A 21,178-nucleotide genomic window follows, 5' to 3' on the forward strand; every position below is an offset into this window, starting at 1 on the left:
TTTCCCCTCATTTTACGGTCATCCCTCCTTGGATATTTATTGTACAGAAATGTGGTGTCTTTTGTACTGCAACCAGTTGCTGCGTGTTATAGGAGCCTTTACTGATGTAAAATATGATAGAACAAGCGAGGGAAGGAAAGAGTCACACCCACATACACTTGCGGAAGTACAAGTACGCAAATACACAACAAAATGGAGGGAGACGGTAAAGAAGAATGTACTTTAAATGCAGAGTAGGCTCACAAGAAAAAAGTTTATAAGTTGTAGCTTTTTGTCCCCTATCCTCTTTTCCCCTTTCGCTATTTTTTTTTTTTCGGTGTCAGCTTTCCATCTGCACCGCACCTCTGCACATTATTTTCTTGGTCACATCTCTTTATTTTCTCATTTTGCACCGGAGAAACTATTTCTTCCTTGCCTCACTTCCTCGACTTGTTTGTTTCCCTTCTTCTATGTATGAGGGCTGCGAAGGAAGAGAGATACCGCGTCCGAGCCACCGCCACCGGAGCAAACTGGAAAAAAAAATAGAAGTAGAATTTCTTCTTTTTTAATAACCGGTGGCAGCGTTGCCGTGTTGTTGAAAATAGAGAGAGCGAAGAGAAGGATAGCGGTCAACGCTTGGCTGCGCAACCGAATACAGTGGTGGACAGGAGGGGAAGGAGAGCACAGAAATTAAGAATTCTGGCAGAACCCAAAACTGGGGATTGAAGGTAAAGGGATAATCAAGGAAGAAGGAGCTTCAATAAAGATTGTGCATATAGGCGACAGCACTCGTACACACAAGCACCGACACATATATAAACATACATTTACACGGGGTAAATGACCGATAATAAGGTTCTCTACGTTGGTTGCATTGTCGTCACCCTGAAAGAGGTTCGCGTCTGCGGGAAGCAGCTGGAGTGTGAAGCGACCCGCAGTGGTGGCGCCCAGTTCTGCGTGCGTACTGCCGTGGCCGTGGCAGAGACTGCAACCCACAGCATACATGAGCGTTTCTGTGAGCGCGTCAACTCCAGCATATACTCCTTTAAAAACAGCACGATGATGGAACAAATGGTGATACCGGTGATGCTGTTGCGTTCCCCATCAACCATCGCCACGATGAACGGGAGCAAACACAATGACAAGGTCAATACCAACGGTAGTGCCGATCGCGTCAGGAATGGTAACAGCGATGTGACTGATCTGGGAGCGAACGGGGAGGATATGGACGTAGGGCTAGATCTGTTTTTGGATATCAGTTTCTTGCATGGAGAAACTATGGTATGGAGTCTGCGACGCCGAGTTGAGGTGGAGTCATTGGACGCAATCGCCTCGCAGAATTGTGGAGTTGCAGTTGCGCGCGTGAGTACCGATGTCCTGCAAAGCAACGGTGTGTTGCCGACTTCAGAGGCTGTACGGGGCGGTTCCGCCGCGTGTGATGCCAGCGATGGACGTGAGGATGATGAATGGTCAGGGTTAGAGTTGCACGTCATTGTGCGGTCCATGGACATGTCCGAGCCGATTCGGCTGATGGTTGCCGCAGAGCGGGAGGCGAGCACGTTTCTGGACTTACCTCAGAGAGAACCCCAAACAGTATTCTTGTTACCGCTGCGGCATGCCATGCCATACAACGCGCTTCCGCTTGAGGTACTGTACCAGTTTTATTGCTGTTTCTATGAGTATTTCTTTAACAAGCCTGTTAAAGTCTTTGGGCACGTGGTGAATATGCTGCGTACCCGGCAACCTGGTGGAATGGGTGACAACAAAACACGCGGTGGTGCTGTTACAGAAGGACGCTGGAGCGAGTTACGCTCCGCTGACCTACGTCCCTTACTTCTCGGTGAAGATGCATTAGCGCCGGTACTGGCCACACTGTTTCACTGCCCAGGGTTACGTGAGTTACTGTTGGACCAAAACAGTTTGAGTGATATAACGTGCTACCGTATTAGATCCCTGTTTTACCGCCACCGCCACTTAGAGACGCTGTCCATCGCAAGGAATAATATACATGAGGGTGGCGGCGAGCAGCTTGTGCGCCTCATACGTCGGAACAAGCGTCTTATTGATGTGAAAGTCTCTGGCAACCATTTCACGCACTCTATGTCGTCGCGGATTCAGCGTGTGGCGAGTCTCAACGAGGAGTACATAAGGGGGGACCCTTACAATGTCTTTTCATCTGCGTATTCGTATGTTGTGTCTCCCACATCGTTCCCGGCTAACATTATAAAACAAGCACTAGCTGTTTGGGCGATGCTCTCAGCGGCGCCGGTAAGCACGGTAATTGTAGACTGCGTCCCTAACAGCACTTTTGGGATAGACTTAATGGGTTCTCCCAACAATATGAAAAGCAACGGTTCCCTCCACGGCTCTGCACTTGACAACGGTGTTGTGGAAGCTACTGATAAGGCGTTGGAGTCCAGCCAAGCTACTTCAATTCCCCATTGTGCGCTCTCGCCTCTCCTGAATGAAGTCATGCGGACTGTTGCACTACGAATGTCGTCCATTTTACACGACCCGTGGGCACTCCTTGTGTTCTCTGATATTGAAAGTCATTGGGAACGGTGCACCATAACACTGAGGGAACAGAAGGAAAAATGCAGCAAACAGGACGCCCAGGCCGCCGCAGACGGGCGAGAAGATGGGCCTGCAAGCATAAGACATGGTGAGGCAGCGTTGTGCGAGGTGGAGGACTTGTACGCCATATCATTTCTTCACCTTGTGGTAGTGACAATGCGAGCCGTTGGAAGGTCAATGGACTGGGAAGACGCGTCTTCGGTGCTTCGCGATATTGGAAGGAAGCAGATGGCTATAGGCATTTTAGAAGAAAACTACCGTGATGCTATCCAGATCTTTGTCCAGTCACTTGCAGTGGTGTGTGGGAAAGACGAAGCTGACGTTGAGCACTCCGCAGCATTCCTTCAGTGCCTCGCCTTAGGCGTCAGGACTGCAGTAGCAGCGTAACCTAGTGTGTTATTGCTCGGTGCCCTACAGTTGTTTGTAGCAAAACTTGGTACACATTCCTACTTCACTTGCCTACTATGTACACACGAAAATATTCACCCAAACACTTTGTTGAGAGACAATTCTTACATCATCCATTCGGAAAGTACAAATCATCACCAAACCGTAATGGAAAAAATCCGAACCCTTTCCCTATTTGTTTCAATAAAATACCCTTTCTCTCTTTAGCTTGCGCGAAGTTTGTATTCGTGCATGTCCCATTGGGCCCATTTGACTCTTATGTCTTTGGAGCAATCAAGCAAATAAAAGTCAAGGATTGAAACCTTTTTTGTGTGATAGTATCGCTGTGTGTACGTGCCTAAGTATCTGAGGTCGGTAGGTAGTGAGAGATGGTGGACAAGGAGAATCAGGTGATTAGGTTGCGACCTTATGAATATATTCATGTAATGGACAGGAACACTTGTGAGGTGATGCTTGTGGAGGGCCCGCGCTCCTTCACGATGTTGGACCACCACATAAGTCTCCACGACAAGGTGCAGAACCACGTTGTTGTTCCACCGGGCCACTACTGCGAAGTAGAGAACCCCGTGGTGAAGCCGACTGCAAGCTCATCTGTGGGGACCCTGTGTAATGAGATGGGCCACCGTGAAGTGCGTTTGAGCCAGGACCCGTTCCCGCTGCACCCTGGCGAGAAACTCGTGACGGAACCTCAGCCGATGCGTATTCTGGCTGCTAACGAAGCGATTGCGGTGCGTGCGTTGAAGGAATTCACATACTCCGTCCCCGCTCTGGGCGGGAGTAACAACGGTGAGAAGGGTGACACCACTGGAGTTGCAGTACGCCGTCGTGCCGTAGGAGAGGTTTGGTTGGTGCGTGGTCCCTGCGAGTACGTTCCGCGTGTGGAGGAGGTGGTGGAGGGCAATGTGACGCCCATTTTTCTATCTGCGGGTCAGTCGCTCGTCTTGCGTGCGAACTGCAATTTCACGGATATTAACGGCGTAAAACGGTCACGGGGTGATGTGTGGGCCGTTACCACTGCGGGCATGCACTTCCCCGATCCGTCGGCGAGCGTCGTGCGTGTGCATGAAGGCGTAATCCTGTCTGCAACGGAAGCGGTGCGTGTGCGTGCACTCCGCTCGTTCTTCGACCGTCTGGCGGCGGTTGATCGTGTAGCTGGGGAGCGGTGGCTTGTGACACATGATGTCGTGCCGCTGTTTATCCCCACAGTGGATGAGGAGGTGGAAGAGAAGATTTCTCTTACAGTCGTCGGAGAGCGGCAGTACTGCGAGATACTTAACGTGGTGAAGGGTGGTGTGTGTCACTATGGTGTGTGCGAAGTACGCCATGGTCCATGTTCGTTCTTCCTGCAACCTGGAGAAGTCCTGGTAGGTGGAACTGTGCGGGAGGCGCACATTCTCTCCTCTGACGAGGCGCTTCTCGTCGTCGCCGTCCGTGCCTTTGTGGACGAGGACGGGGTGGAGCGTGAACCTGCATCGCGGTGGTTGGTTCATGGGCCACGGAAGTACATCCCACCGCAAGGCGTGACCGTGGTGGAGCGCCGGAAGCGGATGGTGTTGAGTGGCAGTGAGGGTGTGTATGTACGTGATATTTGCACTGGCAACGTGCGGGCGGTGCATGGTGAGGCTGTGTTGCTGGGGCCTGAAGAGGAGTTATGGGAAAAGCCCATCGACCCGCTGGTGCATAAGCTGCTCACTGCCCGCAGACACTCCATGTACGCTTCTCGTGTGTGCACAGAAACCTCGGTGGATGTTGGTTCTGAGGGCCATCCGAGGACACACAAGATTGTTATGTTCAAGGTGCCGCATAATGCACTGGTGCAGCTGTATGACCCGACGACGAACAAGAGCCGCGTGGAGGCCGGGCCACTGACTGTATCACTTGGTCCGAACGAGGAGATTAGTGTGGTTGTGCTCTCCGGTGGGCAACCGAAGCGGCGTGGTCACATTCACTCACTGTTTCTCTTTTTGGGTCCTGACTTTATGGCTGACAAGATTGTTGTCGAAACACTTGAGCACGCGCGGTTGCAACTTGAAATTGCGTACAATTGGGAGTTTGACACAACGGATGTGGAGCATATCAAGCGTATCGCCTTCAGCGTGCCGGACTTCGTTGGCATGGCGTGCAAGACACTGGCGAACCGAATCCGTGCTGCGATTGCCAGTGAACCGTTTGATAACTTCCATCGAAATTCATCCTCCCTCATACGGCGGGCCATATTCCACTCACACTCCGGAACGACGGAGCTGCGTGGCGACAGTCTTTACTTTCCTGTGAACGGCCTTGTGATAACAAATGTGGACGTACGCAGCGTTGAACCGGTTGAGGTGAAGATGCAAAACGCCCTCACGAAAAGTGTACAGCTCGCTGTGGAGATTATTACCAAGTCCCAGGAAAACGAGGCTTCCCACCAGGCGATGTTAATGGAGCAGGAGGAGAAGGGTGCGCTAGAGCTGCAACTGATGAAGGACCGCGTGTCGGCAGAGGAGGAGCGAGTGAAACTGTTGCGTGTTGTTGCCGAAAACACTGCAATCGAACTGTGCGGCGCGAGCAAGGCGCAGGCGTTGGCTGAGAGCGAGGCGCGTTGCGTGGAGTCGCAGGGCGAATTGGATGTAACAGGGATAAGATGTGAAGCCCAGTCGCTGATTGCCGCTGCGCAGCTTGCCGGTCTCCGGGAGCGGGTGGAAAGCAAACTCTGCCACCGGCGGGCTATGGATGAACTTGCTATCGCGAAAGCCAAGGCCCTCTCGGACATCGATGCGACGAAGTATGAGAAGATATTTGAGGCTCTGGGTAAGGGAACATTTGAAGCTATTGCGCGGGCTGGACCGGAACTAAAGGCGAAATTGCTGCAGGCGCTTGGTCTCAAGGGATTCCTTGTAACTGATGGTTCAACACCGATTAATTTGCTCGGAATTGCAGACTGCGTGCTGCACAAAAATGGGAACGACGCGTTGCCATGAGCGTAGGGGCATATATGTGGGTACACCTCCGCATGTGTGAAAATTTCTTCAGTTACATGTTTCTTGATAGCTATTTATTTTCCTTCCGTTTTCGACGCATTTGTTTCTTCACTGATATGTGAGCGGTGCTAGTGACAGCCCCTCCCTTCCTCCCTCCCCTGCAGTCCCTTACAGGGTGATAGTGATCCCTGTAGGAGGAAATGCTGGTGGCGCACGCGCCCCACTTGCCTACATGTATATGATTAACGTTACATAAATCTCCCTCTTGTTGCCGTGTATGGTGCAATACATCTTGGGAAGGAAGTGAAACCATTGCTGCTGCTTAACCGCACTGCGGTGTAGTGATATGTCTGTGCTACATGAAGTTGTGATTGGAACAGACGATGCTTGCCGTGACGGCGCGTCGGGCAACGATGTTAGTGGGTTGTTACAGTCGACATTGGTGCCTACCATATGTGAGAGTGGTGACAACAAATAGTTTTTGTTTTGTTTTATTTTTTTACAAATTCTTTTTTTTTGTTTTTTGTAGGATGACTGCTGGATATCCGGTTCTTGTAGTTGATAATGGTGGCTATATGCTAAAGGCGCTCTACATTACTAGTGACGGTAAGTCCTCTTTTTTGCGTGGTAAAATTGCCGTAATACCTAATTGTGTTGGAGCTGCTTCATATGTCGGTCGTGGAATTGTCGGTGAGCAGCTTTTCAAGTTACCGCACTTTCATGGCTTTATGGTTCGTCGTCCTGTTGATCGTGGTTTTATTGTGGATGCGGGACTTCAAAGCTACATTTGGGAGTACCTTCTTCAACACTTGGCTGTAGCCGATGAAAGTGAAGTGGAGCTTGTTATGACTGTCCCGTTTGGCGCTCCAAAGCAGGTGGGTGAACTTCTTCACTATTTGGTTGCACAGCGTTTCAGGTTTCGGTCAGTAACATTTGTGAGTTCGTCATTTCTAACGTTAGTGTCTTCTGTTTCACGCGATTGGCTGTATGGAAAGGCACCGGGTAATGGTAAAAGCAACAAAAAGGTGCGTGAAAAGTCAAATTTCGGTTCTGACGGCGTGGGCTCTGAGAGTGTGACCGGCTGTGGGATGGTCGTTGACTTTGGTTTCTCGTCGACAACAGTTGTTCCGTACGTTAATTTCATTCCATTGCAGGATTCTATTGTGCGAATTGACGTTGGTGGGAAGCTCTTGTCAAACAGGCTAAAGGAGCTCATTTCATTTACTCAGGTTAACGTGACGGAAGATGGTTGGTTAGTAAATCACATTATGGAGCAGGCCTGTTATGTGGCTCTGGATCCACTCGTGTCCTTGCGAAAGGCTGAATACGCAAAGCGGTTTGATAAGGGGAACGGTGCTTTTGCAGGGTTGCGGTACTACTTGCCTACTGTTCCACCCCTTATGCCCCTTGGTTGTCGTGAGGAGCAGCTGACTCAAATCATTGGCAAAGACGTTGTGTTGCAGGAGAAAAATTCTTTACAGCATATTGTTTTCCGTCACGAGGCCTTTCTTATCCCGGAGCTTATCTTTAATCCTGTGGATGTGGGCATTTGCCAGATGGGTGTCGTCGAAGCCATAGTTCATGGGACCTGCTGCAGAGGTTCGCTACAGAACATGCGCACGTTGCACGGTGCAATGATGCGACGCATCATTGCGTTTGGTGGTATTACCAAGTTTAAAAATCTTCCTGAGCGACTTTCGACAGAGCTCCGAAAGCATCTGAAGGAGGAGGGAGCATCGAGAGTGAGTGTCCCACCTGTAAAAGGTTCTGCCCCTCTTCAGGAATTCGTTCAATGGTCGCGCATTGGAAGGGTACGTATCGATCTTCAGTATAATGGCGTTGGTTATACACCGAGTGACTGTGAACTTCAACCCCTTTTCGGTGCTCTTGCACTTATCACGTGCCCCGTGCTGGAACCTCAGTTGAAATTGGTGCAAAGCCGGAGTCGTGTGGAGCTCCTGCCGGGAAGCACAGCAAAGGGAAGCCAAAACAGACAACAGGCATCCGCGGGCCCAAGGACTCTTAGTGCGGTTCTCTCGGCGCTTCAAAATTTACTGTAACTTTCAGCGGCGAATGGCGTTACATCTGTGATATTGCACCCACACATTGTTTATGCTGCTGCTTTGCGCTGAACACTTTAAGGCAACGTATGAGGTCTTCATTAGGTGTGACGGGGATCTGTTGTCGTTACTGTCCTTATGTGATGTTGTTGCTTCTCTTAATTCCTTTCTTTCCCCCTTTTCTGCTTGCACCGGTGCAATACTGCCGTGTGGATCGATACGCCATAAGAAAGCAATACAAACACAAATAAGTTATATAAAAAACTCTATTTATTACTAAAGCCAAAACCCCGAGACACATATCATTTCCAGTATAAAGGAAAAAGATATCAGCGTAAGTTTATCACCTCGATATTGGAACGTCCGAGTAATGTCTAGACGCCTAAACAATATCCTCGAACACATCTCGATCCAGGGAAATGATGGTGAGACTGTGCGTGCCGTTAAGCGTGATGTTGCAATGGCAGCGCTGACCAACCAATTCACAATGAGTGTGGAGTCTATGCGACAGATCATGACATACCTCCTGTACGAGATGGTGGAGGGTCTTGAGGGTCGTGAAAGCACCGTCCGCATGTTACCATCTTATGTGTACAAGGCGGACCCTAAGCGTGCTACTGGCGTCTTCTACGCACTTGACCTCGGTGGTACCAACTTCCGTGTGTTGCGTGTTGCATGCAAGGAGGGTGCCGTGGTGGATTCCTCTACTTCTGCATTCAAGATTCCCAAATATGCCCTTGAGGGTAACGCCACCGATCTGTTTGACTTCATTGCATCCAATGTGAAGAAAACCATGGAAACTCGTGCACCTGAGGACCTCAATCGCACAGTTCCTCTTGGGTTTACCTTCAGTTTCCCCGTGGAGCAGACGAAGGTTAACCGTGGTGTGCTTATCCGGTGGACGAAGGGCTTCAGCACGAAAGGCGTTCAAGGAAACGATGTGATTGCCCTTCTTCAGGCTGCTTTTGGGCGAGTGAGCCTGAAGGTGAATGTTGTGGCGTTGTGCAACGACACCGTTGGAACATTAATTTCGCATTACTTTAAGGACCCTGAGGTACAGGTTGGCGTGATTATCGGCACTGGTTCCAATGCGTGCTACTTTGAGACGGCGTCTGCTGTGACGAAGGACCCTGCCGTTGCTGCTCGTGGGTCAGCACTTACTCCCATCAATATGGAAAGCGGCAACTTTGACTCCAAGTACCGGTTTGTCCTCCCTACGACGAAGTTCGACTTGGATATTGACGATGCGTCGTTGAACAAGGGTCAACAGGCGCTGGAGAAGATGATATCCGGCATGTACCTCGGTGAAATCGCCCGCCGCGTTATTGTGCACCTGTCGTCTATTAACTGCCTTCCTGCGGCACTGCAGACTGCTTTGGGCAACCGGGGGTCGTTTGAGTCCCGATTTGCCGGGATGATCAGTGCTGACCGTATGCCCGGACTTCAGTTCACTCGCAGCACGATCCAGAAGGTGTGTGGTGTTGACGTGCAGTCAATTGAAGACCTTCGCATCATTCGCGATGTGTGCCGCCTTGTCCGTGGGAGGGCTGCGCAACTCTCTGCTTCCTTCTGCTGCGCTCCACTGGTTAAGACTCAAACACAGGGCCGTGCAACTATTGCAATTGACGGCTCCGTGTTTGAGAAGATTCCGTCATTCCGCCGCGTCTTGCAGGACAACATCAACCGTATCCTTGGCCCTGAGTGCGATGTCAGGGCCGTTCTCGCAAAGGATGGCAGTGGAATTGGTGCTGCATTTATTTCCGCAATGGTGGTGAACGACAAGTAAGTGAGAAAACCATGCTTTTTAAAACTACTTTCACTGTCTGTTCATATTTTGTGTTCTTTTTGTTTTTGAAATGGGCGTTTTTTGTCGCTCTCGGTGGCAGTGCTCGCATGCTATTCGAGTTACCACTCCGTCTTATCCCCAAATCCTTCCGTCAACGGCACCGCAACAGTTGATGATCCAAAAGGATCAAAAAGAAAATATTTTCTTTATCGCAGACTGGCGGAAACATAGGCGATAAGAGAGGAAAAACGTTTTTCTCTTGTGGCCTCCCCCCTTACGAAGGTGAGAACCTCTGCACTTTGTGTGCTTAACCTCCTTTTTGTGTAATGGTCTGTTTTCTATACTAATAGGTAGTTGTAATATAAGTTACTGCAATTACTTTATCCTCATTTTCCTCTGGTCACCCTCTCTTTTTTGTTGTTGCTGTTTCTGTGATAAAGCAACTCGGACAAAGAAGGAATAAATGCAGCTAATATATTTTGAATGGGGACGAAAAGAGAAATTGTTTTACCTATCCTTTCGTGTTTTCTTTTTGTTTATGGTTCATTATTGTTGTCGTCGCTTTCGGTGATAATATTTTTACTGTAAGGTAGTAACTAAACATTTATTGTAGTATTACCTTTTTTACTGCGATGAGGTTTGCGCTGTTCTTGTTGTTGTGTTTGCTTCCATGATTTATTATGGACGGAAATGGGATCGGAAGGAGAGGGGGAGACAAAAGGTGTGGCGACTATTGCGAAAAAAACAAAAGCAAAAAGAACTAAAAAAAAGTGTGAACATTAAGCAGCTGTAAAGTAAATATTTTTCTGGTTTTTTTTTCAGTTCTTCTTTGATTATTTTTATTTTTCGGTGTCACAGTTATGTGGGACTAGGGTTAGGGAATTAATAATAATGTAAAATGGGGGAATTTACAAATATGGGAGGAGAGGAATCATATAAACTAAGGTTACCTCATTCATTTAAGGTCACTACTCCATATTTTCCCTTTTCACCAACTCTTGTGATATTTTTAGGGAGGACGAAAGGAAAAAAGGAAAAAAATGAAAAGCAATGTGAAATAGAAATGGAGATGAATGAAGGAAAAGTAACAACTGGAAGAATTGAGAGAGAAATAATGAAAAGGTGTGGAGGATGTGTCACCGGAGGCGGTGAAAAGAGGTATAACGAAAAAAAAAACGAACAAGGGAAAGAAATAATTATGGGGAAGTGAACTGATACAAAACGTAAGGGGCAAAACGTGAAAAGGATAATACAAGGTTTGGCAGGAGACTCTAAAAGCAAACAAAGGGTATATATACACCCACACATTGTTTATGCTGCTGCTTTGCGCTGAACACTTTAAGGCAACGTATGAGGTCTTCATTAGGTGTGACGGGGATCTGTTGTCGTTACTGTCCTTATGTGATGTTGTTGCTTCTCTTAATTCCTTTCTTTCCCCCTTTTCTGCTTGCACCGGTGCAATACTGCCGTGTGGATCGATACGCCATAAGAAAGCAATACAAACACAAATAAGTTATATAAAAAACTCTATTTATTACTAAAGCCAAAACCCCGAGACACATATCATTTCCAGTATAAAGGAAAAAGATATCAGCGTAAGTTTATCACCTCGATATTGGAACGTCCGAGTAATGTCTAGACGCCTAAACAATATCCTCGAACACATCTCGATCCAGGGAAATGATGGTGAGACTGTGCGTGCCGTTAAGCGTGATGTTGCAATGGCAGCGCTGACCAACCAATTCACAATGAGTGTGGAGTCTATGCGACAGATCATGACATACCTCCTGTACGAGATGGTGGAGGGTCTTGAGGGTCGTGAAAGCACCGTCCGCATGTTACCATCTTATGTGTACAAGGCGGACCCTAAGCGTGCTACTGGCGTCTTCTACGCACTTGACCTCGGTGGTACCAACTTCCGTGTGTTGCGTGTTGCATGCAAGGAGGGTGCCCTGGTGGATTCCTCTACTTCTGCATTCAAGATTCCCAAATATGCCCTTGAGGGTAACGCCACCGATCTGTTTGACTTCATTGCATCCAATGTGAAGAAAACCATGGAAACTCGTGCACCTGAGGACCTCAATCGCACAGTTCCTCTTGGGTTTACCTTCAGTTTCCCCGTGGAGCAGACGAAGGTTAACCGTGGTGTGCTTATCCGGTGGACGAAGGGCTTCAGCACGAAAGGCGTTCAAGGAAACGATGTGATTGCCCTTCTTCAGGCTGCTTTTGGGCGAGTGAGCCTGAAGGTGAATGTTGTGGCGTTGTGCAACGACACCGTTGCCACGATGATTTCGCATTACTTTAAGGACCCTGAGGTACAGGTTGGCGTGATTATCGGCACTGGTTCCAATGCGTGCTACTTTGAGACGGCGTCTGCTGTGACGAAGGACCCTGCCGTTGCTGCTCGTGGGTCAGCACTTACTCCCATCAGTATGGAAAGCGGCAACTTTGACTCCAAGTACCGGTTTGTCCTCCCTACGACGAAGTTCGACTTGGATATTGACGATGCGTCGTTGAACAAGGGTCAACAGGCGCTGGAGAAGATGATATCCGGCATGTACCTCGGTGAAATCGCCCGCCGCGTTATTGTGCACCTGTCGTCTATTAACTGCCTTCCTGCGGCACTGCAGACTGCTTTGGGCAACCGGGGGTCGTTTGAGTCCCGATTTGCCGGGATGATCAGTGCTGACCGTATGCCCGGACTTCAGTTCACTCGCAGCACGATCCAGAAGGTGTGTGGTGTTGACGTGCAGTCAATTGAAGACCTTCGCATCATTCGCGATGTGTGCCGCCTTGTCCGTGGGAGGGCTGCGCAACTCTCTGCTTCCTTCTGCTGCGCTCCACTGGTTAAGACTCAAACACAGGGCCGTGCAACTATTGCAATTGACGGCTCCGTGTTTGAGAAGATTCCGTCATTCCGCCGCGTCTTGCAGGACAACATCAACCGTATCCTTGGCCCTGAGTGCGATGTCAGGGCCGTTCTCGCAAAGGATGGCAGTGGTGTTGGTGCGGCGCTTATCTCCGCTATCGTTGCTGATGGGAAGTGAAGGTGAGTGTCCGCGAACGTAGTGTAGTTTTCTGTTATTTTTTTAAAATTTGTTATTTAGCGTGAAATTCTTCTGAAAAGCAGCAGTTGACAAAAAGCTTTCTGTCAGTCTGTATTGATTTTTTAATTTTTAGTTATTATGCGTTTTTTTGTGATGACACTGCTATGCTATTTCGGCAATATAGCGTCGGTTTTGCAACTTAAACGGACTTACCGTGGCCTCAGCGACTTTTGCATTTCGTTTCTTCTAGTATTTTTTTTCTGATGTACTTTTGTTTCTTAACAATATATATATATATTAAATGCTTTATTGTTATAACTGAGCGGGGGAGCCGAATACACATATGTATGTATGCGTCTGTTTTCGTCGATGCAAAAAGTTTGAGGTTTTCTGCTTCCCTCTGTTTTCCGTATGAGAAGGTATTTACTCCGTTTTTTTGCATTTTCTTCCGGTGAACAAGGTAGCGGCTTTTCGGTGTTTCTAGGATACGTGAAAAATAGGAATCCAAGCGGTTAATGCGGAGAGCCTTGTGGCTCACTGCAGGGGCTATTAATCGGTGGACGAGAGAAGAAAATATTCTCCTTTTGGGGCATCGGGGATCTCACACGGAAGCAACTGTGCAGCTGCCGACGTTGTCACCGCTTGCCCGTGTGATAGGATGCATGGAGAGGAAAGACTTCGATGGGGTAGTGCGGTTCTACGAATCAGCTTTCCGGGAGGGTAATGTTACATTGTGGGAGTTTGCAGGGGGCATTGTTCACGCAAGGGACATGGCACTCTGTCTCATGCGAACCTTTACTGAGTTGGGTCGCATGGATCGCGTTCGTGAAGTGTTCATGCTGGGACTCAGAGATCTACGGCCCGTCCATACTGTGGTGTCGTCCTCAATAACAGGGGCGAGGGAAGCATCGACAAGCCTTTCCTGTGGGAAAACTGTGCCTTTTTCACTTGTCAATGCAAATTTCTTCAATGCGTATTTGGAGGTGCTCACAAAACGCAAAAATTTCTCCAGTGATGAGGTTGCATTTGTGTTGAAGGAGATGAAAGCAGCGGATGTGTCCCCCGATGCCCTAACGTACCACTACCTCGTTGAATTGCACATTCGAATGGGTGTTGATCCCACAGGATTGTGGAATGACATGCGGCAGGACTTTACGGTTCGGCCCCTTCCTTGCACTGTTCATACACTGCTTCTGCATGTAGTTCCTTCGGTAGCAGATCCCTCCTTTGTTGTGGATGTAACTCGTGAAGCCCTTCGGCATGGGAATAGTGTGATGGATAAGCGGCTGATTTCAGAGATGATGGAACAATGGCTGCACAACGCGCAAGATTATCCACCAGAGTATGTACTGTGGCTCATGTTTGAGCTGGAGCTTCGCTGTGTTGTTGACAAAGCGTCGTTTGTGCAGTTTGTGCAGAAGCGGCACGTAGCAGAGCTGCTTCAACGGTGTGCCAAGTGTGCGGATGCAGACACGGCCGGGAAAGTGCTTGCAATGATGGACCGCCATGTCATGACGAAGACGGCGGATATTCTCAGCCTTGTGGTGTGGTGTTGGGCTCAAGCACAGGAATTGGAGAAGGCATTCGACTTGTTGGAACTGATGGCACGTAAGGGACACCTTGAACTAACAGATCCTTTTAGGAAATACACAGTCGATTGCCTCCGACAGGCTATGGACCGCCACTTTATGATTGCACTGGCGGATGCCGTAAGCTCTGTTTCCCTTCTCGACAGAGTCATTTCACATTTGCGTTGTCGGCGGCAACGGGGGCAGACTGTTTCTGTTCATTCACTCGACCTTCTAGTACTTGCTGCGTCCAAACTGGGCGAGGAGCGGCGTGCTATGGCGCTTGTGGGAAGCTACGTGGCCGAATGGGGGGTGCAGCAGCGTACGAATACGTACAACTGTCTACTTGTTGGACTTGCCTCCCGACGCGGTGCGACGTTGCAGCGCACTATTTATGATGCAATGCAAGGGAACGGTGTTACCCCCAACGCATTTACATTCCGTATTCTTATCCGGCAGGCAGTACTTGCTGACAGCATCGATGAGGCTATTGAGTTCCTGCAAAAAGTCACTTCTCACACCGGTTTAAGGGTTGAGGTGGAAATGATACTACCGATACTAGAGCGAGCTGCCCGTGCCGGAGATGCAGAAACTGTTAACCGTATTAGTAAGTTTGCACTTGACTGCGATATTGGCATCGATAGTGTCGTGCTCAACAATGTTGTGAAGTTGCTGACAGATGCTGGTCAGGATGTGGAGGTAATAAAGGGACACCAGCCACTGCATGAGGCTCTGCGGTCTCGTTCGAAGGCTGGGAGGCAGCGAGCCCGAAATGACATCGTCATTTGATGTTGTAAGCGACAATGTCTTCAAGGTTTAGTGCATGTCCGACACTTGTGCTTCATCCACACGGGTGCTCTTTTTTTACTCCACTGACGTCGTATCCCAAGATTTCCGTTGTTCACCCAAATGATTTCACAGTCGTGTGCTCTTACGTGATACAGCTCAAACGCATATATATGTGTGTATATGTCCGCGTGAAGAGTGTTGTGCTGTATTCGCTGTGTGTTGGAAGACTTGGGGCGCAACTTCAGGGGTATCCACCCCGGTTTCCACCCCGCAGTTTTGGCCTCCCACGACTTTCAGCTTCCCATAGTCACTGGCGTACGCATTTGTGCGCTCCCATGTTCTAACGTTTGCTATCATTCGGTGTTTGAGTGGCGGCCGCTGTCTTTTGATTTTGGGCACTTTTTGATGGTTGTAGCGTCAACACTCTCCCATCTGCCGACATATTTCTCACTTCCCTTCTCTTTTGTTTGCCAGCGGGTTATAAACAAGGTGTCGATAAGGAGAATTCGAGAAGGAAGGGAGTTGCAAGCACCGAATTGTATATTGGAGCTTGGTTAATCCTACTTGGCCGCCGGACCCCGCAGCACTGTAAGGCTGGCATCCACAGTATACATATAGGGGTGCTTTTCCACTCACCACCGCGATGCGGGCTAACGACATTGTGAAGGGTAGATATTCCACATATCAGTTGCAGGACCTTATTGGTAAGGGTGGTAATGCTGTTGTGTACAGCGCCGTCGACTGCAACACCGGGCTCATGGTTGCTGTCAAGAAAATGGAGGTTCATGATGATGCAGCTATGGCTACGTGCCGGAATGAAGTGGCCATACTTAGCCACTTGAAGCATCCTTATGTCATCCGCTACATTGATCATGCACACTCTGGCAAGTCTTTTCTCATTGTTACCGAATTTGCGCTTGAACGTTCCCTATTGCAGAGACTGAAGCGTCACGGCCGGTGTGGTGAGCTGGAGGTGGCCCGTTTCATGTTTCAGATAACTTCTGCGTTGGCTTACTTGCACAAAGAGAAGATCGTGCACCGTGATATAAAATGCGCCAACGTACTCTTGGGTGCAGCTGAAGTTGTTAAGTTATCGGATTTTGGTTTGGCTGTGAACCTTGGTGCCGTACACGGAGAGACAAATGATGAAGAGGATGGCTTGCTGTCAAGCAGCGCAGTGTGTGATGGGGATGGTAAATCTGTCGCAGAAGAAGGTATAGTGGGTTCTGTGTATTGGATGGCTCCCGAAGCTGTGCGGGGTGAGCCACCTGCAGAGAGTTGCGACATTTGGTCGCTTGGGTGCCTTTGCATTGAACTATTGACAGGCAACCCACCCTTCTTTGATCGTAAACCTGCCAACGCATTGTATTGTATAAGCGAAACGGATGAAACACCAATACCTACCATGGATGTGTCGGAGGAGTGCCGCAATTTCTTGACACAGTGTCTTGACAGGGACGCGTCTAAGCGGCCGACCGCAGCGGCGTTGTTGAAGCACGGATGGTTTGGTGGCTTCCTTGCGGAGAACATTGTAAAAACACTCGCAGACACTCAGGTTGATGGCACTACCTCTGACCAGGTGGCTAGTAATTCCGAAGCGATTAAGAGTTGGGTGGAGAATAACCTCTTTAACGAGCGTGCGGAGCAACGTGAGGAATGGCTCAGGAGTGGGTGCCTGAAGAGAGTCGTTGCAGTACTACCGAAGGTGACACCAAAGGTTTCTTTTCACATAATTCGCACCTTTGTTTTCGCCGCACAGCGTTGTCGTACGGAGTCAAGCTGTTTTCTAACCCGGCTCGGCGAAGCCGATCTGTGGGACAGTGCGCAGCTTGGAGTTCTTGGGAAGGCCGAATCACTTGGCGCGCTTTTTGTTTGTTGCTGTGAGCGACAAGACCCACGCGTGCTGCAGTATGCTCCTACTCACCCGGGGGCACTCTGGTTCCTTTTGCAGTGTGCGGAGGTTGATGTTGCGATCATGTGCATTGACGCTCTGCGCGCCCTGCTCGTAGGAACGGCCGGTGAGGAGGAAGAAAACCGAGCTTCCTTTTCGTCACGCCCCGAGGTTGCTTCCACAAACGTGGAGAATATAACGTTTCGTCGCTACGTCTCTCAGAACCGTTTCGTTTCTGACCACGCCGTTTACGCTGTTCAGCGCATTATAGAGGACATATGCTACGACGCATTCCGTGGTGACAAGGATCCCGCCGTCGGGTGGCAGAATATCGACAAACTTTTTGAAATACTTTTACAGGTGTACAGGAAGGCAGGAGACGAGAGTATTATACTAGGCCCGAGTGTGAGTGGTGCACGGCAGGACGACCCTCAAGATTCACCCAAGGGGGGCACAGGTGGCTCTGTGGCTGCCACCGCGACAGCCGCTGTTGCTGTATCGACTTCCATAGGAGGGGGAGGTGGTGGAGCAGCATCAGCTGTGGGAGATCCCGCTGGAAGCGCGGCCACGGCCACAACTAGTGCGCCCTCATCAGGTGAAGCAGGCAGGAAACCCATCAATCCTCATATCCACTCCCCCTGCAGCCCCAACGCCGGTGGAGTTAACACCAGCAGCGTCGTTGTTGGCATTGCCAGTGCCTGCGGTAAAGGTGGAAAACCAGCGGAGGAGCTGTGGTTGTTAGCGTTGCAGGAGGCGAGCCGAAAACTCTGTCCGAATGCCATTGAACTTCTTATGCAGTACGTTCATCTTGCTGCTCGCAATGATCTCAAATCCCTTAACATCGGCGGTAAAGCCATTGCAGGCACGTTTCTTGTCGTTGCTTCCAACGCTTCTGTTGACACGGCCACGCGCATTACAGTGCTCAAGTGCCTCCCCGCCTTACAATGTGCATCCCCAAAGGCAGCCAACTTTATGAGAGACGTGCGATGTAGTGTTCCACTCTTAGTGCACACGGCAAAGAATATCCCGGTGCCAGCGGAGGCGCGAGACGATGAGGTGTTGAAGGTCCTTTTCGCTCTCTGCGAGGACAACAGGGTTGCTGCAGCCTTCGCCTCTTACGGTGCTTTTATTGCGATCGCAATTGACCGCGCTACGCTTGCATGTGAGCGACAGCGCTGGGCGGAAGTCACTTTAGCTGTGCGGTTTGTAGAGCTTTTGCTCGCGCACGCCACAGACACCTCGTGCATACTAGAGTCCCATGCTTTGCTGCGTTTGCTGCTGAAGCTTTCCGATGGAGACAAGTTTCCATCGATAGTAACATCTGTGGCGCAGCGATTATTAAACAGTTTGCAGGCACAGACAAATGTGGGATGAGGCGGGTCATGATCCTCATAAACTGGAGCGTTGCATCGTGGCGATGGGTAAAAACAGTACCTGTACAGCGGTACCAATTCAAAACCATCCACATCAGATGAAGCTACAGACAGGTAGTAACCAATATGAGGTCAGGTAGATGGGCTAAAAAATCAATTTGAAAGGAGCGACACACGTGTCGGTGTGCGTTTGTGTGAAAGAGGACGATCGCACCCCCTTTCGATGTCGTCTTTTTTTTTTTTGACTTTCTGTGCTTCGCCAGTTTTGTTGTTTTCATAATCACTCTTTTTTGATGTCTCCTCGCGTTTGCACCAGCAACTACTGCCTCTGGGAACGTGGTTTGGAGGAAAGTAGTCATGCTGGCTCCGGTTACAATAAAAATAGAAGAAAACAGTAAGTGAACGAGGGTGAAATCCCTGGTTGCGCACACCACTGAATGTGAAGGGGAAGCTGGGTAATCCCTCAGAGGGATGTTGCTCTGTATGAGTTTGTTCACACCTGTTCATTACTAATTATTTTTATTTATGATGTTAGACGGATCGGTTTTAATATATGACGAGCGGTTTCGGCAGCCCTGTAGGCGGCGACCGCACATGTGTAAGATTTGTGGTTTGGCCAACCCTCCAGTTACATGCATTAACGTACACGTATGCAACCTTTATACAAGCTTTCATACGTCTTGACCGATTGTCCACACATCCAGGCTACACTTGCCCACTTTGTAGTTGTGAATGGCCACTGATGAGTGCAAAACTCATCGCTTGTAGGTGGTCACGTGCACTTTTTCCCCTTGTCGAAATCCGTGAGGTCCCTCCACCCACCCATCCACACCTCTGCAGAGCTCCATCTAAACCCTTACTCGACTCCTATGTTTTGTACATCTTTCTATGCGTGTTTTTTTTTTCTTAACCTTCCTTCTTATTGCTGCCTATCACGCTTCCCGGCATTCTCGACAAAATGAGGGGAAGGGGCAACGCGGCGATAGGCTTTCCTTAGTGCCATAGACACAAACAACCCCGCATATATACATTAGTTGGTCGGCAGGGTCCCGGTGAACCGCCAGGGGAAAGTTAAAAAGAAGTGGTCCTCGCTGCCCGTATTACCGTGCGCTCTTCATGTTCCGAGGTAGTGGGGCGCGTAAGTGTTGCTCCTCTTCCTTTCTTTATCGCACCGCCCCCACTTCGGCGGCCACTGGCACTTCCCCACCTTCGCTGGTGACGGTCCCCCTGCTACGTGCCGCTCTGCTTCTTCGGTGGCGTTTGCTTTCGCTGCAGTTCGATGGAGACTCAAATATGTGTGTTCTCGCAGAAGACGCCGCCGATGGTCTTCCACGTGGAACACGGCTTGAAATGTACGGTTCAAATGTTCAACTTGTCCGACAGCTCAGCGGTGCTGGCGAAGCATTGCCTCAACCTTCCGTCATCGGTGAAGTCACCGCAACCCTGGAGGGTGCGCTTACTGACGATACAACGGAAAGGCGAGGGAGGCAGATTGTTGCTGTGTTATCCCCACCACACCTCTCGTCATCGCTAGGGGGGCCCGAATTTAAAGGAAATGAAGATGTTGAGGTAATTGCACAGTGGACTCTATCGCGGAAGCGTGTTGAGAATGTGCAAAGAGTAACAGACACGACCAAAGGAGACGGGGTCAAAAATGAGGAGCCACCGCCGCTGATGGAGAACGGCATTGTGTTTCCCTCTCCACGTTTTGCAGGCCTTAGGGTCCTGCGTGCCGCACGGCACTCGTTCGCGCTTTTGCTTGAGAATGAACTGCGAGAGAGGACGGGGGAAAGTGAAGTAGGGAAAGTAGGACCACTCGCTGTTCTTGATGTTAGCGAGTTGGATTGCACTTTTAGTCGGGTTGCGGTGCAGATGGCTGTGGAGCGCGGCCTTGTTCTGGAGCAACACATGCATGTTAATTTTGTTCCTCTCACACCTGCTGCCACTGCTACTGCTGATGAAACTGTCCGAAGTTTTCTCCGCCTTGTGGCGCACCCCACACGCGGCGCTCATTTAGATCCACTTCGCCCGCTACAAGCGCGCTGTTTCAAACTCGGATGTTGCACTTTTTGTAGTAAAGGTCGTGGTAGTGCTGCCAACGAAGGCTCGAAGAAGGATGAAGCCTCTCTGGTTTCGCGGTTGGCGGGTGTGATTTCAAAGATTCACAGCAATGGGACCCTGCTCGTGAACCTTGTTGGCGATGGCATCAACCATGAGGAGTTGCGACAAGGTGCAGAAATGCATCTTGTGGAGGCGCTTCTGCGCGCTGACAGGTGTGGTATGGTAATAGACGAGGTGTTACCAGCGGCCGATACACGCGGTACGGCCATATCTTTCGTTGTCTCACTTTGTTGAAGCAATTCCTCGGCAAGAGATGCGTCCTTCCTGTCTTATTTCATTTCGTGCCCGGGGGAAACCGGTGTCTCTGTCACATATTCGGTTGGTTTCAGTGTTCTCTGCAGACGCCAATTCCTCTCTCGTATTTATTGCATGATATATATATATATATATATATATCCTATGCGTTTATACTATCGTCGACAGTTCAAGACTCATTACCCTAGCCCTTCATCTATTGTGTGCACAAGCGCGCATTTACATGTATCTAACGTTTTGCCGTCGACCAACCTCGTTCCCCCTTCCCCTCGTGGATTATTTCAAAACAAGCGTAGTAAGTATACCCGCACCCCCAAATACAGTTACCTCTGTTTGATCCCGTGTCAACCAACGGAAGGAAGGGAAG

General features: G+C 49.6%; 12 protein-coding genes across 12 annotated transcripts; 10 read left to right on the forward strand and 2 right to left on the reverse strand.

Moving 5' to 3' along the window:
• Positions 1 to 819: 819 nt before the first annotated feature.
• TbgDal_X2370 (hypothetical protein, conserved) lies at positions 820 to 2,940 on the forward strand (the record flags this gene model as incomplete). The annotated part of the gene is made up of 1 exon (XM_011779118.1): positions 820 to 2,940. The coding sequence occupies one exon, from the start codon at positions 820 to 822 to the stop codon at positions 2,938 to 2,940; it is 2,121 nt and encodes a 706-aa protein (XP_011777420.1).
• Positions 2,941 to 3,329: 389 nt separating this feature from the next.
• Positions 3,330 to 5,921, forward strand: TbgDal_X2380 (major vault protein, putative; the record flags this gene model as incomplete). The annotated part of the gene is made up of 1 exon (XM_011779119.1): positions 3,330 to 5,921. The coding sequence occupies one exon, from the start codon at positions 3,330 to 3,332 to the stop codon at positions 5,919 to 5,921; it is 2,592 nt and encodes an 863-aa protein (XP_011777421.1).
• Positions 5,922 to 6,304: 383 nt separating this feature from the next.
• Positions 6,305 to 7,981, forward strand: TbgDal_X2390 (actin-like protein, putative; the record flags this gene model as incomplete). The annotated part of the gene is made up of 1 exon (XM_011779120.1): positions 6,305 to 7,981. One exon carries the CDS (start codon positions 6,305 to 6,307, stop codon positions 7,979 to 7,981), a length of 1,677 nt encoding a protein of 558 aa, XP_011777422.1.
• A 370-nt stretch (positions 7,982 to 8,351) lies between these two features.
• On the forward strand, positions 8,352 to 9,767 carry TbgDal_X2400 (hexokinase, putative; the record flags this gene model as incomplete). The annotated part of the gene is made up of 1 exon (XM_011779121.1): positions 8,352 to 9,767. One exon carries the CDS (start codon positions 8,352 to 8,354, stop codon positions 9,765 to 9,767), a length of 1,416 nt encoding a protein of 471 aa, XP_011777423.1.
• Positions 9,768 to 10,718: 951 nt separating this feature from the next.
• On the reverse strand, positions 10,719 to 11,075 carry TbgDal_X2410 (hypothetical protein, unlikely; the record flags this gene model as incomplete). The annotated part of the gene is made up of 1 exon (XM_011779122.1): positions 10,719 to 11,075. The coding sequence occupies one exon, from the start codon at positions 11,073 to 11,075 to the stop codon at positions 10,719 to 10,721; it is 357 nt and encodes a 118-aa protein (XP_011777424.1).
• A 323-nt stretch (positions 11,076 to 11,398) lies between these two features.
• TbgDal_X2420 (hexokinase, putative) lies at positions 11,399 to 12,814 on the forward strand (the record flags this gene model as incomplete). Its single annotated transcript, XM_011779123.1, has 1 exon — positions 11,399 to 12,814. One exon carries the CDS (start codon positions 11,399 to 11,401, stop codon positions 12,812 to 12,814), a length of 1,416 nt encoding a protein of 471 aa, XP_011777425.1.
• Positions 12,815 to 13,329: 515 nt separating this feature from the next.
• TbgDal_X2430 (hypothetical protein, conserved) lies at positions 13,330 to 15,171 on the forward strand (the record flags this gene model as incomplete). Its single annotated transcript, XM_011779124.1, has 1 exon — positions 13,330 to 15,171. The coding sequence occupies one exon, from the start codon at positions 13,330 to 13,332 to the stop codon at positions 15,169 to 15,171; it is 1,842 nt and encodes a 613-aa protein (XP_011777426.1).
• A 14-nt stretch (positions 15,172 to 15,185) lies between these two features.
• On the forward strand, positions 15,186 to 15,515 carry TbgDal_X2440 (hypothetical protein, unlikely; the record flags this gene model as incomplete). The annotated part of the gene is made up of 1 exon (XM_011779125.1): positions 15,186 to 15,515. The coding sequence occupies one exon, from the start codon at positions 15,186 to 15,188 to the stop codon at positions 15,513 to 15,515; it is 330 nt and encodes a 109-aa protein (XP_011777427.1).
• Positions 15,516 to 15,814: 299 nt separating this feature from the next.
• Positions 15,815 to 18,436, forward strand: TbgDal_X2450 (protein kinase, putative; the record flags this gene model as incomplete). The annotated part of the gene is made up of 1 exon (XM_011779126.1): positions 15,815 to 18,436. The coding sequence occupies one exon, from the start codon at positions 15,815 to 15,817 to the stop codon at positions 18,434 to 18,436; it is 2,622 nt and encodes an 873-aa protein (XP_011777428.1).
• A 152-nt stretch (positions 18,437 to 18,588) lies between these two features.
• On the reverse strand, positions 18,589 to 18,942 carry TbgDal_X2460 (hypothetical protein, unlikely; the record flags this gene model as incomplete). Its single annotated transcript, XM_011779127.1, has 1 exon — positions 18,589 to 18,942. One exon carries the CDS (start codon positions 18,940 to 18,942, stop codon positions 18,589 to 18,591), a length of 354 nt encoding a protein of 117 aa, XP_011777429.1.
• Positions 18,943 to 18,988: 46 nt separating this feature from the next.
• On the forward strand, positions 18,989 to 19,345 carry TbgDal_X2470 (hypothetical protein, unlikely; the record flags this gene model as incomplete). The annotated part of the gene is made up of 1 exon (XM_011779128.1): positions 18,989 to 19,345. The coding sequence occupies one exon, from the start codon at positions 18,989 to 18,991 to the stop codon at positions 19,343 to 19,345; it is 357 nt and encodes a 118-aa protein (XP_011777430.1).
• Positions 19,346 to 19,551: 206 nt separating this feature from the next.
• On the forward strand, positions 19,552 to 20,790 carry TbgDal_X2480 (hypothetical protein, conserved; the record flags this gene model as incomplete). Its single annotated transcript, XM_011779129.1, has 1 exon — positions 19,552 to 20,790. The coding sequence occupies one exon, from the start codon at positions 19,552 to 19,554 to the stop codon at positions 20,788 to 20,790; it is 1,239 nt and encodes a 412-aa protein (XP_011777431.1).
• Positions 20,791 to 21,178: the final 388 nt, after the last annotated feature.

Source organism: Trypanosoma brucei, chromosome 10 (genome assembly GCF_000210295.1).
Source record: "Trypanosoma brucei gambiense DAL972 chromosome 10, complete sequence".
Lineage (NCBI taxonomy): Eukaryota > Euglenozoa > Kinetoplastea > Trypanosomatida > Trypanosomatidae > Trypanosoma > Trypanosoma brucei.